The sequence below is a fragment of the Kwoniella dejecticola genome, chromosome 4 (genome assembly GCF_000512565.2).
Source record: "Kwoniella dejecticola CBS 10117 chromosome 4, complete sequence".
Taxonomy (NCBI): Eukaryota; Fungi; Basidiomycota; class Tremellomycetes; order Tremellales; family Cryptococcaceae; genus Kwoniella; species Kwoniella dejecticola.
The window spans coordinates 534,145-547,386 of record NC_089304.1 but is presented as its reverse complement, the minus strand read 5'-3'; the positions used below and the strand labels follow the sequence as shown (position 1 = coordinate 547,386).

The window sequence follows — 13,242 nt, the reverse complement described above, 5'->3', positions numbered from 1 at the left end:
TATTCCTCGTGTTTTGCCAGCTCCTACTGGAACGCCTCTCAAATTAGTTTCGGTCTTGTATCTGTTTCGTCTGGCAGACTGATCCGAGGTTCTGCTCGATGCTTTGTCTTATTTCAACCATGCATTCTGCAATGCAGCTGGAAACCGCCGTCATCGGCACATGACAGGGCGAACCGTCATGGTCACGGTCGGCACGCAGCATCAGATCCTAATAATTGAGGTCAAACGATTCATGCTGTCGGTGCTGTCAATGCTGCGCATGATATTTACAAACGTTGTCGAAGTGAGACTACAATTGAGCTTCTCCTCTTGCCTATCTACATCTATGATTACTCTTACTCTACTGAACCAACACGGCCTCTTGAGCCGCTCTTCGTTGGTATTCTACTGCCTCCTGCGTCTTTCCTACCGAGTCGCACCATGCGTCAAGCTGTTCAGTCAGGGTCGTCAATTGGCTTCCCTCCAAGACACGCGGTTGGACCCATGAGATGTCGGCTGTACCGTCCACCTGATCCAGCGATCCCTTGATGAGCGACAGACTGTTAACACAAACAAATGAGAATTAGCGCGCCCTTCTAGCTGGATGTCCGGGCTTTCCTTGAACAGAACAGCAATAACAAGAGATCAAACGATGATTCTTATCGATCAGACGAGACGAGAAGGGTTTGGCGCTGAGAATGGAAAACCACCCACCTCAAAGCCTTCATAAGCAGATGCTCGACCTCATTGACGGGTAATCTAGTAGCTTCGCCGATAGTTTGGAACGTCATCAATCGTGAAGCACCGTCTCGTGGTCTGGCAAAGATGGTTTGGATCAAAGCCATCAAGCATATTTTCTGTCTTAGGAACGAGATGGACGATTCGAGGATTGGCTGAAAATGGCCCATGATCATCCCGTAATCAGCGCGTACCCAAAAAATCAAGCTATACACGAAGGAACAGTGGGGTTGTGCTCACCTCGTTCGATAAGTGGTTCGCCAGCGATTCGAATTTGCCGATTTCGCCGCTGTTGAACGAGCTTATCAAGTCTTTAATCCATTCCCATTCTGTGCCTACGAGCGTTTGAAGGATCGGATGTTGGAGCTGAGTTGATCACAATAATGAATCATCAATCAGCACTTCGTTTCTGCAAATCCGCCCATCTGTATGGTGTTGTAATGTATATAAGGGATTGCCACTCACCAATTCACCGAAATTGTATATGGTCTCTCCTAAGAGCGCAGCAATACACAGATCGTGCGCTCTACTTCGTCGATCCTCCTCTGACAACTCCTTTTCCGTATCTACACAAGCCAGGTATAGCAAGGCGTTCTTGTAGTATGGAGCATAATCAGCCTTGACTTTGAAATAGTCGCCTGCGACGCCGTAATAACCAGCATTGACTGAGGGTTCGATCGTATCTTGTTCGCTGAGGATCTTCTCGCACTCGTCCAAACTCTCTTTACACGCTTCCAGATTACCCAATAACAACTGCGCATAAGCTATTGAGGAGAGAGATAAGGCGTAGGCGGACGCAGCTGGTGGAGGGGGTGCGGGAGTTCCGGGATGGTCGTCTGTAGCTTCCACGGGATAGGGGGAAGTTAATCGAGAATGTAATGATTGGAGGAATTTGAGTGTGAGTTCGGGTTCTGAAGTCAAGTCGAGCGATTGTTAGCTATGATAGCATTCTTCAAAGAGAAGAAGGGGACCTCGAGCTCACCCGAATATTCTCGGCCTACCCTACGAGCGATCTCTACCAATTTCAACGCATTGATCTTGCTTTCGATGGTCGTGATAAACCTGCAAACAAGGACGAGCTATCAATACCTGCTGGTGAAGATCATGTGCATCTAAATAGCAGGCCAGATTCGATTGTGCTCACTTTTCGAATAGCTCAATCTGATATGGTCCAGTACCAGGGGTGAAGACGAACTCGGTCAACACGACAGTCAAGTTATGCCATAACCTGCGGGACACCAGTATCAGCTAGACTTTTCGAGCATGTAGTCCGGTCTTTGCCAGCTGATAGGACCTACTTCTTCTCATACGTCGATTTTATCTTGGTCCATAACGGCTTGAGCTCTTCTGGTGCGGACGATAATTGATGTCCGAGGAATGGGAGGGGGGAAGTGGAGGATGAAGCGGGTGTGTCAATGTCCATCTTGGCTGATACTGCGAACTTTCAGGTTGAGTTGAAATAAGTGCGTTCGCAAGCCAGGAAGTATTCGGTAAGCTGAGTCGTCTAGTTCTCTGTGTGATGCTGTTTTACCTAGGTTTGAGTCTGTTCACAGAGCAAGTTGAGTTGACTTCTTTGGTTATTCGCTGTTCTCTGAGTATCGTCATTTCATTTCATTTCATTTCAGCAGATGCAGACGCGCGTGCGTGCCAGTACTGATTGATAAGGACACTTTAAAGCTCATGTGGAAATATCCACGTGTAACTCTTTCTATCCGACCCAGACGAGATTTCGAGAGATATTCGTTTTAGCAGCTTCAGCATAAAAGTTAAGACGAGTTCCAAGCATCGAATCCTTATCGCGGAGGACTAGACATCGAAAAGCAACCAATTGACACTCAGACCTGAGGAAATTATACTACGTTCAATCTCGACAAGCTATTTACGATGCCTCCTCGACCATCATCATCCGTATCTTTACGGACCCTCACGTCGTCCCGATTCGCCAGCACAAGTTCAAGTGCGACTACCGTCCCTTCAACCTCCATCCCCATTCCCTCCTCCGCGACCTCAGCCGCTTCTTCATCCTCTGTCCCCTTATCAAGCACCACCTCTTCCTCGGGACTGAACAATGCCAACCGAATATACACCGCCCGGAAAACATTCTTATGGAACTACTACACACATCTGGTCGACCGCTCAAATCTCATACTTGTATTCGATCATTCCAATTTAACTTCCTCCGAATGGTCCAAGATCCGGCGTGCAATCTCAGGTATACCCCTGCCTCCGAAACCTTTCAACCCACTCGCTGCTTCGAACTCAGACTTGGAATCGAATACAAATTCGAGCGAGAAAGGACCGATAGAAAAAGCAAATCTCAACGTCGTCCGTACAGGAGTGTTATCCTCCCTCTTATCGAGATCCCAGTCTCCCCTGGAACCCTCTTTGAACGGACAACGGGCCTTATTGACCTGTGGAGATCTGTCTCCGACGTACATCGCAAGAATAATGACCAGCATCAACAGGACTTTGAAAAGTATAAAGCGCGAGAACACCCCTGACGAGAAACAACCAAGCCTAAAATTGGTCTCGGCTCTACTTGAGGGTAAACAACTCCTGAATTCTGAAGGACAGTTGAATGAATTTACGAAGAATACGCCGGAATTAGATGTGCTGAGGGCGCAACTTGTGGGATCATTGGAGTCGCCCAGTAGACAGTTGGTAGGTGTGCTCAGTCAGGCGGCGGGGGGCCAGTTGGTGAGGGCCCTCCAAGGGCTAGAGGAGGGGTTGAAGGTACAGAATGAAGGAGAAGGGGAGAAGAGTGCATAGATTGGATGGTGTTCTGCGCAGGATTAGTCGAAAGAATTGATAGACGGCTGGGCGGATTGATGGGTGGATGCATGATGGGACATGTTGAAATCAAGGCGACTCAGAGTCAGCAGAGATGGAGATGGAGATGGACATTGAACAGTATGATTGGAATGAGCGAGTAGGAAAGGAGGTATCATATATGTGCTACTGCAGGATGAGGACACCGGGTACAACAATTGAATATATTTCCTTAGATCATGCATTGCATCAGCATCGGTATCAGCATTAGCATGAATATTACGTTGTGACTGATGATGGTCAAGGTGATTTCCAGGTCATTGATTGATTGCGGCACACGCTGCTCGCTCGTATCCGCCGATCGTCCGTACCAATCCGGATCGAGGTCGGTCATCTTGCACATTCGGATAGCACAATGATCAGCGCGCCGTATCACTTTTACTCGAAGCGTGCAACTGGGAACAGAGAGATCAAAGGATCTGTCATAAATGGAGCAATGTCGCACACGTCATCTCACTCGCCCCACTCCCAGATGTCAATGACAACCGGTCATTGACCTGCTGGAGATTCGCCATCTGAGTACCAAATGAAATTGGGTCCCAATGGATGCAACCCGTTGCCGATACGTAGTCACGCCATTTCCTTCTGTTCATGATAGATGCATTTTGATTTGGCTTTTTGACTATTTTGATCAATCCGCAATCGCAACTCCATTCTATCCCTTCCACTAAGATTATATGTCGATAATCTAGATGCTCGCTTACATGAGAGAGAACTCTCCGAATTTCTCCTGTGAGAGGCCACAAGATGATGATCAGCATCTCGTTCCCCTTTTCGTCATTGCATCCTCAATTGATTCGACCACGGTGTGGCTGAGACATGGGAACACCAGCAGAGCCCCTGAGAGGGGCAAGTTGGCAAACTTACTCGGTAGCCTGGGACGGACCATTTACCCTTCTTGACCATAGTCTCGACGGCCTTGGAGATCTCGGGTCTAGCTTTGGCAACTTCGTCGACCTGTATCATCGTCTCATCAGCATCTTATAGAGCACTGAAAGCTTCCTCAAATGCAGAGGTGCTCACAGTCAAGTCCTCGAATGGCCGAGCATCTTGGATGTTGGAGAGTGTGGTTTGGAGGGAAGATGATTCGGTTTGGATCTTGCTGAGGGTTTCTTTGGCAGCGATGACCTATGACAAGGGTAAGGGGTGGTGTCAATCAGCGATTCTTGACAGGCGATCGCAGCACAAGTTCTTCTATCCGGTCCGTTCCTTCACTTTCCAGTTGTTGGTTTTCGATTCATCTTCGCACAGAGCGTCTGCTCAAGTCATCCCTTCCGCAGTTACACTTCTCAAAAAACCCCTAATTATCCGACCGTCTGCGCTTCCTCAAGGCTCGACCCCTCAAGACGTGACCCTAACTCCACCCCTATGCTCACAATGCCGCTGTGATTCCGAATCCTCCATCCTTCTTGCGTATCGGTCGGTGGGTCTCGGTGTGTAAAATAATACTTACGGCTTTACCTTCGAAAGCACCGACTACATCATTCCACTTAGCTACATCGTAATCAACCGCCTTGAAGTCCTTCAACACTTTCTCAGCGAGCGACACGGCCTGTTGATCCTTGAGCACATTCTTGTAGTGCGACAAATCAATTTGAGGGACAGTAGCTTTCAAGGCAGAGTTCTTGGAGACGGCCGTAGAGTGTCTAGCTCTGAACGATTGGAGGGATGTTAAAGTGGTTTTGTCCAGTCCTAAACCGGTGTAGATTTTTGTCCAGTCCTATATGTTCCACCGGTTTGTCAGTGTCTCATTAATGGTCCCATCCCATGGCAAGATGAAATACTGATGATCATATGGATCTGGCTCTGTGATTGTTGATGCAGGAACGGTGGATGGAAACACGTACGACAGCGGTAGCAGCTGATTTAGCAGCCATTTTGAGAGGTTCTAACGGGGTAAAGCCACAATGCCAGAACAGCGCTTCGGTCAAGTTGAGTCGCGGTGAGAAGGGAGAGCAGGGAGACTCACGAGGAGGAGATAGGAGTGGTGAGTATAGGTCGAGATTGAGGTGAATTGACAACCTTGAATGTACCAGCTACCTGTTAAGTATTAAGGGTTCGAGGTCCAAGGAGAGAGAGAAGCACCATACATCACGGCCGATCCGGGTTGTATGAGAGGTGAGAATGAGGTATTACCGTATATCTCCGAATGTGGCACATGAGCCCAAGCTAATGTTGATGTTTCTTAACCTAAAATACGATACCAGAACACAAGCGCAATTCACTCGTACATGTTCTACGCTATCTAGACTTGTATATCGCCATATCGCCATAAGTTGTAGCGCCGTCTTACATTCAGCGACATTACTGGTATCCTGTTAAAGATGGCCGAGCAAAGAGAAAATTCACCTAGGATAGCGGACGACGGAGACACTGTAGACGAAGTGAGTCTTGTAGCCTCCCTCCACTCTTTACGTCCACGACCTGACTGTGCGATGTGCGATGTGCAACTTAATAGGAACTTCGATTGATGCAAGCTCGATTAGCAGAGATGGAAGAGGAAAAAAATGCTGTAAGCCTTTATATTCCCGATCTTCAATTTGAATGCAGCTGTACCTTGAACAGAGAATGACAAACGGACGGTCAGCTGATGAGGGATGAGAATTGAATAGTTGGTATCGAATCGAGGATCGTCGACGCCCAATCCAAGTGGGGCAAATGGCACTGCTACAGGGACAGGTGCTGGTGAAGCGTCAGAAACTCATGAGGGTAATGAAGCTAGCATGGAGGATGAAGATGCGCCGGCAGCTGTCGACTCGAGGTCTGTATACATAGGTAATGTGAGTGCGATTTTCCAGAAGCGATTGTCTCTTCAGAACGACAAAACGTTTTCCCTCTTAGTATTGGTCTGCTCTCCACTGTCTACTTTCTGAGCTCTGCACCCAGAGCTCTGGGCATAATACTTGGATTGGACCCGCTCAGTCAGACTAGCTGGAGCTGACTGCATTCGTGATTAGGTGGATTACGGAGCTACCCCCGAAGAGATCCAAGCGCATTTCCAAGCGTGCGGAACGATTAATAGAGTCACAATACTGTGCGACAAGTTCACGGGACATCCGAAGGGCTATGCCTACGTCGAATTTGCCGAACCGTCGATAGTGCAGAACGCCGTTGTGCTCAATGAGAGTATGTTCAGGGGGAGGCTGATAACTGTGAGTTTATCCGACTGCCAGCCAGGGTTGGCCTGGGAATACCTCTGTAGTCTTACACAGGCCTCGGTCCTGCTGTAAACTTGGACTGACTGGTGTGCCGTCGTCACAGGTCAAGGAGAAACGAACGAATTTGCCAGGTATGAATATGACGAATCGAGGACGAGGGAGGGGACGGGGTGGATATAGAGGCGGGGGATATAGAGGTGGATTTAGAGGAGGTAGAGGAAGGTGAGTCAATATATCTGTGGCGAAGGAATCTCCTGCTGACTCACGGATGTGATCGCTTGGTCAATATAGAGGCCGAGGTCGAGGGTGGTAGATTGACAAATCCGTCCTCATCAGGCCGAACGCATTCAGTGTGGAATATGGCTTCGACCAATTACCCATATGGCAGATTTACCAACATCGAATTACCACCACATTCACCACCTCTACTCTCTCAAAAGCCAAAAGTCAAAAGCCATAATGATTGCAAGCTGCGCATAAACTGTACACATACAAGTACACGTACACGTACATACCACCTCATCCGATTTTATCTACACCATACCCCACCGCAGCTGTAGCTGTGACCTGTATTCATATGCATAAATGAAATGTCAGCATCGAGAATGCTCTTAGTCCTCGGTCTTCCCTTCTCTTTTCGCAACAAGTAGAAAAGCAGAAGAAGAAGAAGAAGAAGAAGAAGAAGAAGAAGAAGAAGAAGAAGAAGAAGAAGCATGAATGCATGCAATTTGGACTATATGATTTGATTTTCTCCTCCCGTTGCCGTATTCGGCTTCGAGAAAGATGTCGCAGCATGGCCGAGGTTGCACATTCAATGACAGTTCCTTCTCTAACCAGCAGTCTCCTGCATTCTCGCCCTTTCACATCCGCACGAACGACGCGATGACCTTCGATTGTTTGTGTTTTGCCTGTTCCCTTCCTTGTCCATTCTAACTACCTGACTTTGAGTATACACCACATCTACATCCATGCCCGCGATCCCCTGTCCCAAAATTCCCTACCACTTTCACTCAAGGTCTCGCGCTTATCTTCCACCTCCCGCTCCAGCCCCGCCTAAGGCCTGTTTCTTCTGCATCTTCCTCATCTCCCTCTTCTTTTCTAGATCTTCCAACTTCTTCCTTTCCTTATCCGACAACTTCTCTCTTTCCGCCTTCTTCTTCGCCGCTCTCCTCTCTTCAGGCGTCTCTTCCGGCTCTTTATCTTCATCTTGTTCCTTCTTATACGCTTGTCCAAGATCACTGTCCACCGTCTGTCTGGTCTTGATCAATTTCCTCGAGATATCAGGTTTCAACAGACCCTGCTTATTCACCAGATCCACAATATTCAGAGTCACTTGGATCCAAGCTTTCACGGCGTCCTCTTGAGCGGGCGAAGAGGGTTTGTACACGCTCAAAATCACATGACGGGATTTAGATTGGGCGGATAAGGGTCCTTTGGAAGGTCGATTCTGCGGGACGTCAGAGATCAAGAGGTATTTCAGGACGGATGCGGCTTCTGTGGTATTGAGGACGTCGGAGATACCGATGTTGGGAGTCTTCAAGAGGAGGTCGGTGATTTCGACGTGCTCTGTGAAGAGGGCGTGGGTGATTGGGATCCCTGAAGCGGAGTCGTTGAGCTTGGCGAATGTCTATTGTCGTTGCGAAGAGTTAGCGTACAGTCATGTATCGTATTTCAAGTCGATGAACCATAGTCCCATGTTTGGGTGTTTGCCCGAATGGAACGGGAATCGATATGATATGGCGAAGAATGATAAGAAGAAAACGGTATAAGTGACTCACCAAATCCCATCGTTTCTCTCGAGTTTCTCTCAGAGCGGACTTATCGACGATCCCCCAAACACCCAAGCCTTCACCTTGGAGACCGTACTCGCCCCGCCCGAGGGTGAAGTCGAAGTTGATATTCTCACTCCCATCGTAAGTGGGCTCGATGATCGACTTGACGAAATGGATGACGAGTCCAGCCAGATCGTGGATAGGTAACAGCGAGACAGTCACATGGAGGGATAAGAGGTTTCGTCGACCGGTAGCGTACAGTAGCCAAAGCGAAGGGGAAGAAGCGAGTAGTGCTCGGACCGAGGAGAATTGGTGGGCGAGGAGGGATTCGTACGGCTTGATCCTGCGGTATCTCGTTAGATATCAGCTTCCTTGATCACATTTTCAGAGTGGGGGAATTGCTTCGTCTGGAAAGACGAACAATGGTCGAAAAAGGAGAACTAGAGTGATGAGGATTTGAGGAGGAATAGCTGCCCATGCCCATGCCCATACAAAGCAGACAGAGCGCGAGAGAAGAGAAAGGTGAGATACGCACGACGATCTCGCTCTGGAGGAATTAACGACCTTCCCAATCAAATAGATCGCCAAGTAAATACCGACGATCCCCAGGACGGAAGCTTCGAACTTGAACTCGGCCGGACGGAAGGCGAACATCTTCCATCTGAATTCGAACCCATCGTAGTCCCTCGAAAGGGGTTTAGCGGGCGGAGGGGCGATCGCAGTGATCAATTTCGCTAAGCCTGACATCGTTGCTGTCGTTGCTATCGTTGCTATCGTTGCTGCCTTTATGTCCTTGACTTCTCTTGCTTTGTGGTTACTGCTTCTTGCTCTTGCTCTTGGTTGTTGCGCAATCCAGCCTGATCCCAATCTCAATCTTGCTGAGTCTAGTCTATGTACAGAGACTGATCGGAATCAAAGACCTCTGGACAAGATGACACTAATATACTACTACTGAACTGATTCATTCGCACACGGCAACGGGAGATGAGGAATCCAGGGATTATTCCATATTCTATAGGATGCGCTCGTTGATACCGGAACCGGGTGTTTGGCCGAATTCGCCTTACCTGAGTTACAGCGATTGCCCGATTAAGCGCAATACCATAATTCACCACCATAACCATACAAACCCTGAGTGGAAACGATGTGGCACTGGCATGCTCGCCTCCTAATTCATCGCTTGATACCAATGTCAAACTGCATCAAGAGATATAGATAGGTATGCTCTGTGTCAGATATGCCCATTGACGAGCCGATGATAAGTGTCATAATGCTATGCAAGATATATAATCTGTATATACGAATGACCTAAATCTCAACCTCAAATACCCTCACACTTCTATCATCACTACAACTTGCCAACTGCAACATTTTAGACCCGCCCTTCCGCCTCCATGCCAGTCGATTCACGGGTCCCACATGGGAAATGCTGCCCATCGAACATATATTAGCATGCGTGATACCACTAAGAAGGGATACGAGGTACCACATACCTTTCATCGAAGACGACCAACTCCTTAGACTTGATCTCCCCTTCCACTTTTTCAAGCGAGTAAATCGATATCGATCCAATCTCCGTACCAACAGCCAAAAGCCACTTGTTGTCCCCAGCAGATATCATACTGACCGAGGTGGTAGCATCGTTGAATTTGATAGTTTCGCTAGCTTTCCATTGGGTCTTATCCTCTTGAGCCGGGATCCAAATTTTGACCTATTTCACAAAACCCCCAATTCGTCAGCATGTCCGAACTTCCTGTATCAGAGCTCCCGTTCCCCACCGCAATCCAGACTGAGGAGTCGCTCACAGTCTTATCCCTCGAAGCAGTAGCGAACATGCCCCCTTCCTCTTCTTCGGAAGTTTCCGCCCAACAACAATCCAAAATCATCCTCGAATGGGCTTTTTCCATCTCCACCAAAACCTCATACCCCATTACCCCCTCATCCTCGCTCCTCTTGAATAACCTCCAAGATCTATCCCTCGAACACGAAAGAATGTATCTATCGTTCGGCGAGAAACATATTCGCGTAACAGTCAACGAATGACCTTTCAGTACCTGTCCAACCAATTCCCAATTCTCCGTGCTATATATTCTTATACCGGCATGTTCAATGTTCGTGGATTTACTAGAGGTAGCCACTAATTTACCATCGGACGATGAGGCGACGCAGACTAGCTCGTAGCCGTGTCCATATATCTTTTCTATCTCTGGCCACAGTGTCGAAGTGGCTAATTCTTCTTCGGTGGGCAAGGATGTGAGAGTATGGGATATAGATATTATAGCTTCGTTTTGCCCTTGTTTCTCCACTTTCTCAGATTCCGCTGGGGCTGTTGATCAGAGCCGGCACATCATCATTGTTAGTCACGACAAACGAGACAAATGGAATCTAAACACTATTCACCTTTCTGCAACGCCCTGTTGGATAATCCTAACGGAGGAACAGTCGCTCCCTTGGGTCTAGCGCCTTCCTCTTGCTGGCTGCTCGAGCTAACTCCGAGCGTACGTAGCGACTCGACAAAACCTTCAGGAGCATCGAATACTCTAGCTACTTTCTCATCTGCCGAGCTGACAAAGCGCAATGGCGAGATGAACGCGATGTCAGTCATGTCGTATCCGTGGATCTGCGGTCTCGCAATTTCTGCCCATCTCGCATTTGCCGACGTCGACGACTCAGCGTGTATTCGGGATGTCTGATCGGAGCTGCAGATGATACACAACACATTCACGGTTAGCCGTGCACTCCATACATGATGACTGACGATAGACGCAGCCAGGTACGATTGCTGGGGTTGCTTAATGCGAAGAAAAGGTGTGTTGAAGTAGAACAGGACAAGTCTTGGCAGCTAGGAAGACTTACGAGACCGAGATGAGATATTCTCCCCTTGGATCCCACGTCAAACTCTGTACATCCCCATAATGTCCATTTACTCCGCTTCTGACCTCCCAAACTTCCTCTTCGTCTCCATTCTGCACTTTGACCCATCTTTCCAGCCCTCCATTCCATCCTGAGGCGATTACACTTTGCCCGCCTTTACCCCATAGGGCACCGTAAAAGCTCAGACCTCTTCCTCCGATAGCACCGAATCGATGCTCTGGTACCCATATCCCGTCTGAGGAAGTTGACACAGAGGAGGGTACCCAGATAATCAGGGAATTGTCGGCTGCCGTCGATAACAATAATGGCGAAGATGAGATAGTTTTAGAGGGAGGCGACCAGTGAGCATTTGTTAATCCCGATTCGTGGCCTACTAACAGGGCTTCGAGGGTGATATTGTACCTCAATGACCTATTTCGTGCGGGTCAGTGTATCAGTACAACCGACATGGCATGATGTGGGCGTAACATGGATGTGAGCGGTAGGAGGACTTGAGCGCACCTTCCGCCATCTTGCACAGACATCACATGAGCTTTCGTACTAATCTGCCCACTTCCTTCGCCGTTCAGCCTTCTCTCGAATTCGTCCAGCAAATCTAAACCTTCCTTTGTATCTGCCTCAGCGGATTTGACCTGTTCTTCCTGACCTTGATCTTGCTCTGGTGCACATGAAACTCTCCATAATCTGATATAATTATCTTGCGATCCACTAGCCAGTACCAGGTCTTCTCTACTCGCATCCGAAGGAGAAGGGTACGAGGTGAATGACAGACATCTGACCCAGTCTTCGTGTCCTTCTAACGAGAGCGTATGTATGTATTCGTTATTTGGCGATATCGTATATATCCGGATCAATTTGTCCGTACATCCCACAGCTAGGATAGGAGCTGGTTCACAAACGCCACGACAAGATTAGCTCAGCTCAGTAATCTTCGTCGCTTTTTTAAGATTCTATAGGGAGACAAGCTGAATCTACACACACGCACCCTTTGAATCCGGTAGATAAGCCAATTCCAGATCTAAAGGCAACATAGACCCCAATCCAATTGCTTGCACCTTTTCCGGCTTGCCTTGAGCACTCAAACTCCAAATTCGTATCGTACTGTCCGATCCTCCGGTGAAGATTGTCTGTCCATCAGGCGACACCCCAATTGCAGAGATAGAAGCGTTCGGATGGGCGATCCAATTGGTATGACATCTCCATTCTCCATCTCCATCCTCATTCTCATCTTCGTCTTGGGTACTTTTGATCCATATTCGAATTTCACCTTCTCGATCACTAGAGATTATCCTTGAGTCATCTATGAGTTTGACAGTGGTGACTTGACCCTTGTGTCCTGGTAATGTCCTATATACACCCCTTTGCGGATTTTCGGTATTCCACAGAGCAATGAATTTGCCTGCTCCGAAAGCGACTAATCCCTTAGAAGTGCATGCTGAGCAGCAGGACGAGCGGTTGGAGCCTACGGATATGTATTTCGGGTCGACTCGCATCTTTCTGACGTCCCTTCTTAGGCTGATTGTGTACTGGTGAAGCCGGTCTGTCGTAGTTGTGCTCAATTATGTCGAAGTGATCCAACTTTTTGGACATACCTGTCTGGTCTGGCTACTTACACTTCACGGAAGGTCATCTCGAAATATCCAAGTCACGTGACTGCAAGGTACCAATTGCCACAGGGTGAATATGAAGACCTCCTGCGATTGCCACCTGCCATAATCGGGTGATTACTCTTTTGAAGAATTCCCATGCATCTTCAGATATCCCCATGCATATTGTGTGCACAGACACATAGTAGTCGTCTTGACAACGGGTTCCTATGTGTATGAAACGATGCAACAGTATGAGGAGATGGAATGACTCGGCTCGTGCCACTTGACAGATGGGTAAATCGC

At 48.2% G+C, this 13,242-nt stretch overlaps 6 protein-coding genes across 6 annotated transcripts; 2 read left to right on the top strand and 4 right to left on the bottom strand.

Moving 5' to 3' along the window:
• Nucleotides 1-340: 340 nt before the first annotated feature.
• Nucleotides 341-2,140, bottom strand: I303_103479 (uncharacterized protein; the record flags this gene model as incomplete). Its single annotated transcript, XM_018406823.1, has 7 exons — nt 341-539; nt 694-872; nt 958-1,083; nt 1,183-1,628; nt 1,700-1,779; nt 1,862-1,945; nt 2,016-2,140. 7 exons carry the CDS (start codon nt 2,138-2,140, stop codon nt 341-343), a joined length of 1,239 nt encoding a protein of 412 aa, XP_018263631.1.
• Nucleotides 2,141-2,601: 461 nt separating this feature from the next.
• On the top strand, nt 2,602-3,486 carry I303_103478 (uncharacterized protein; the record flags this gene model as incomplete). Its single annotated transcript, XM_065968763.1, has 2 exons — nt 2,602-2,674; nt 2,729-3,486. The coding sequence occupies 2 exons, from the start codon at nt 2,602-2,604 to the stop codon at nt 3,484-3,486; spliced, it is 831 nt and encodes a 276-aa protein (XP_065824835.1).
• A 760-nt stretch (nt 3,487-4,246) lies between these two features.
• Nucleotides 4,247-5,423, bottom strand: I303_103477 (uncharacterized protein; the record flags this gene model as incomplete). Its single annotated transcript, XM_018406821.1, has 5 exons — nt 4,247-4,276; nt 4,414-4,503; nt 4,570-4,674; nt 5,000-5,266; nt 5,394-5,423. The coding sequence occupies 5 exons, from the start codon at nt 5,421-5,423 to the stop codon at nt 4,247-4,249; spliced, it is 522 nt and encodes a 173-aa protein (XP_018263629.1).
• Nucleotides 5,424-5,870: 447 nt separating this feature from the next.
• I303_103476 (uncharacterized protein) lies at nt 5,871-7,017 on the top strand (the record flags this gene model as incomplete). The annotated part of the gene is made up of 6 exons (XM_065968762.1): nt 5,871-5,930; nt 6,005-6,058; nt 6,159-6,326; nt 6,504-6,698; nt 6,808-6,926; nt 6,996-7,017. The coding sequence occupies 6 exons, from the start codon at nt 5,871-5,873 to the stop codon at nt 7,015-7,017; spliced, it is 618 nt and encodes a 205-aa protein (XP_065824834.1).
• A 711-nt stretch (nt 7,018-7,728) lies between these two features.
• Nucleotides 7,729-9,223, bottom strand: I303_103475 (uncharacterized protein; the record flags this gene model as incomplete). The annotated part of the gene is made up of 3 exons (XM_018406819.1): nt 7,729-8,331; nt 8,483-8,819; nt 9,012-9,223. The coding sequence occupies 3 exons, from the start codon at nt 9,221-9,223 to the stop codon at nt 7,729-7,731; spliced, it is 1,152 nt and encodes a 383-aa protein (XP_018263627.1).
• A 561-nt stretch (nt 9,224-9,784) lies between these two features.
• Nucleotides 9,785-12,843, bottom strand: I303_103474 (uncharacterized protein; the record flags this gene model as incomplete). Its single annotated transcript, XM_065968761.1, has 7 exons — nt 9,785-9,905; nt 9,970-10,187; nt 10,282-10,802; nt 10,877-11,175; nt 11,333-11,761; nt 11,852-12,236; nt 12,336-12,843. 7 exons carry the CDS (start codon nt 12,841-12,843, stop codon nt 9,785-9,787), a joined length of 2,481 nt encoding a protein of 826 aa, XP_065824833.1.
• Between the last annotated feature and the right edge of the window lie 399 nt (nt 12,844-13,242).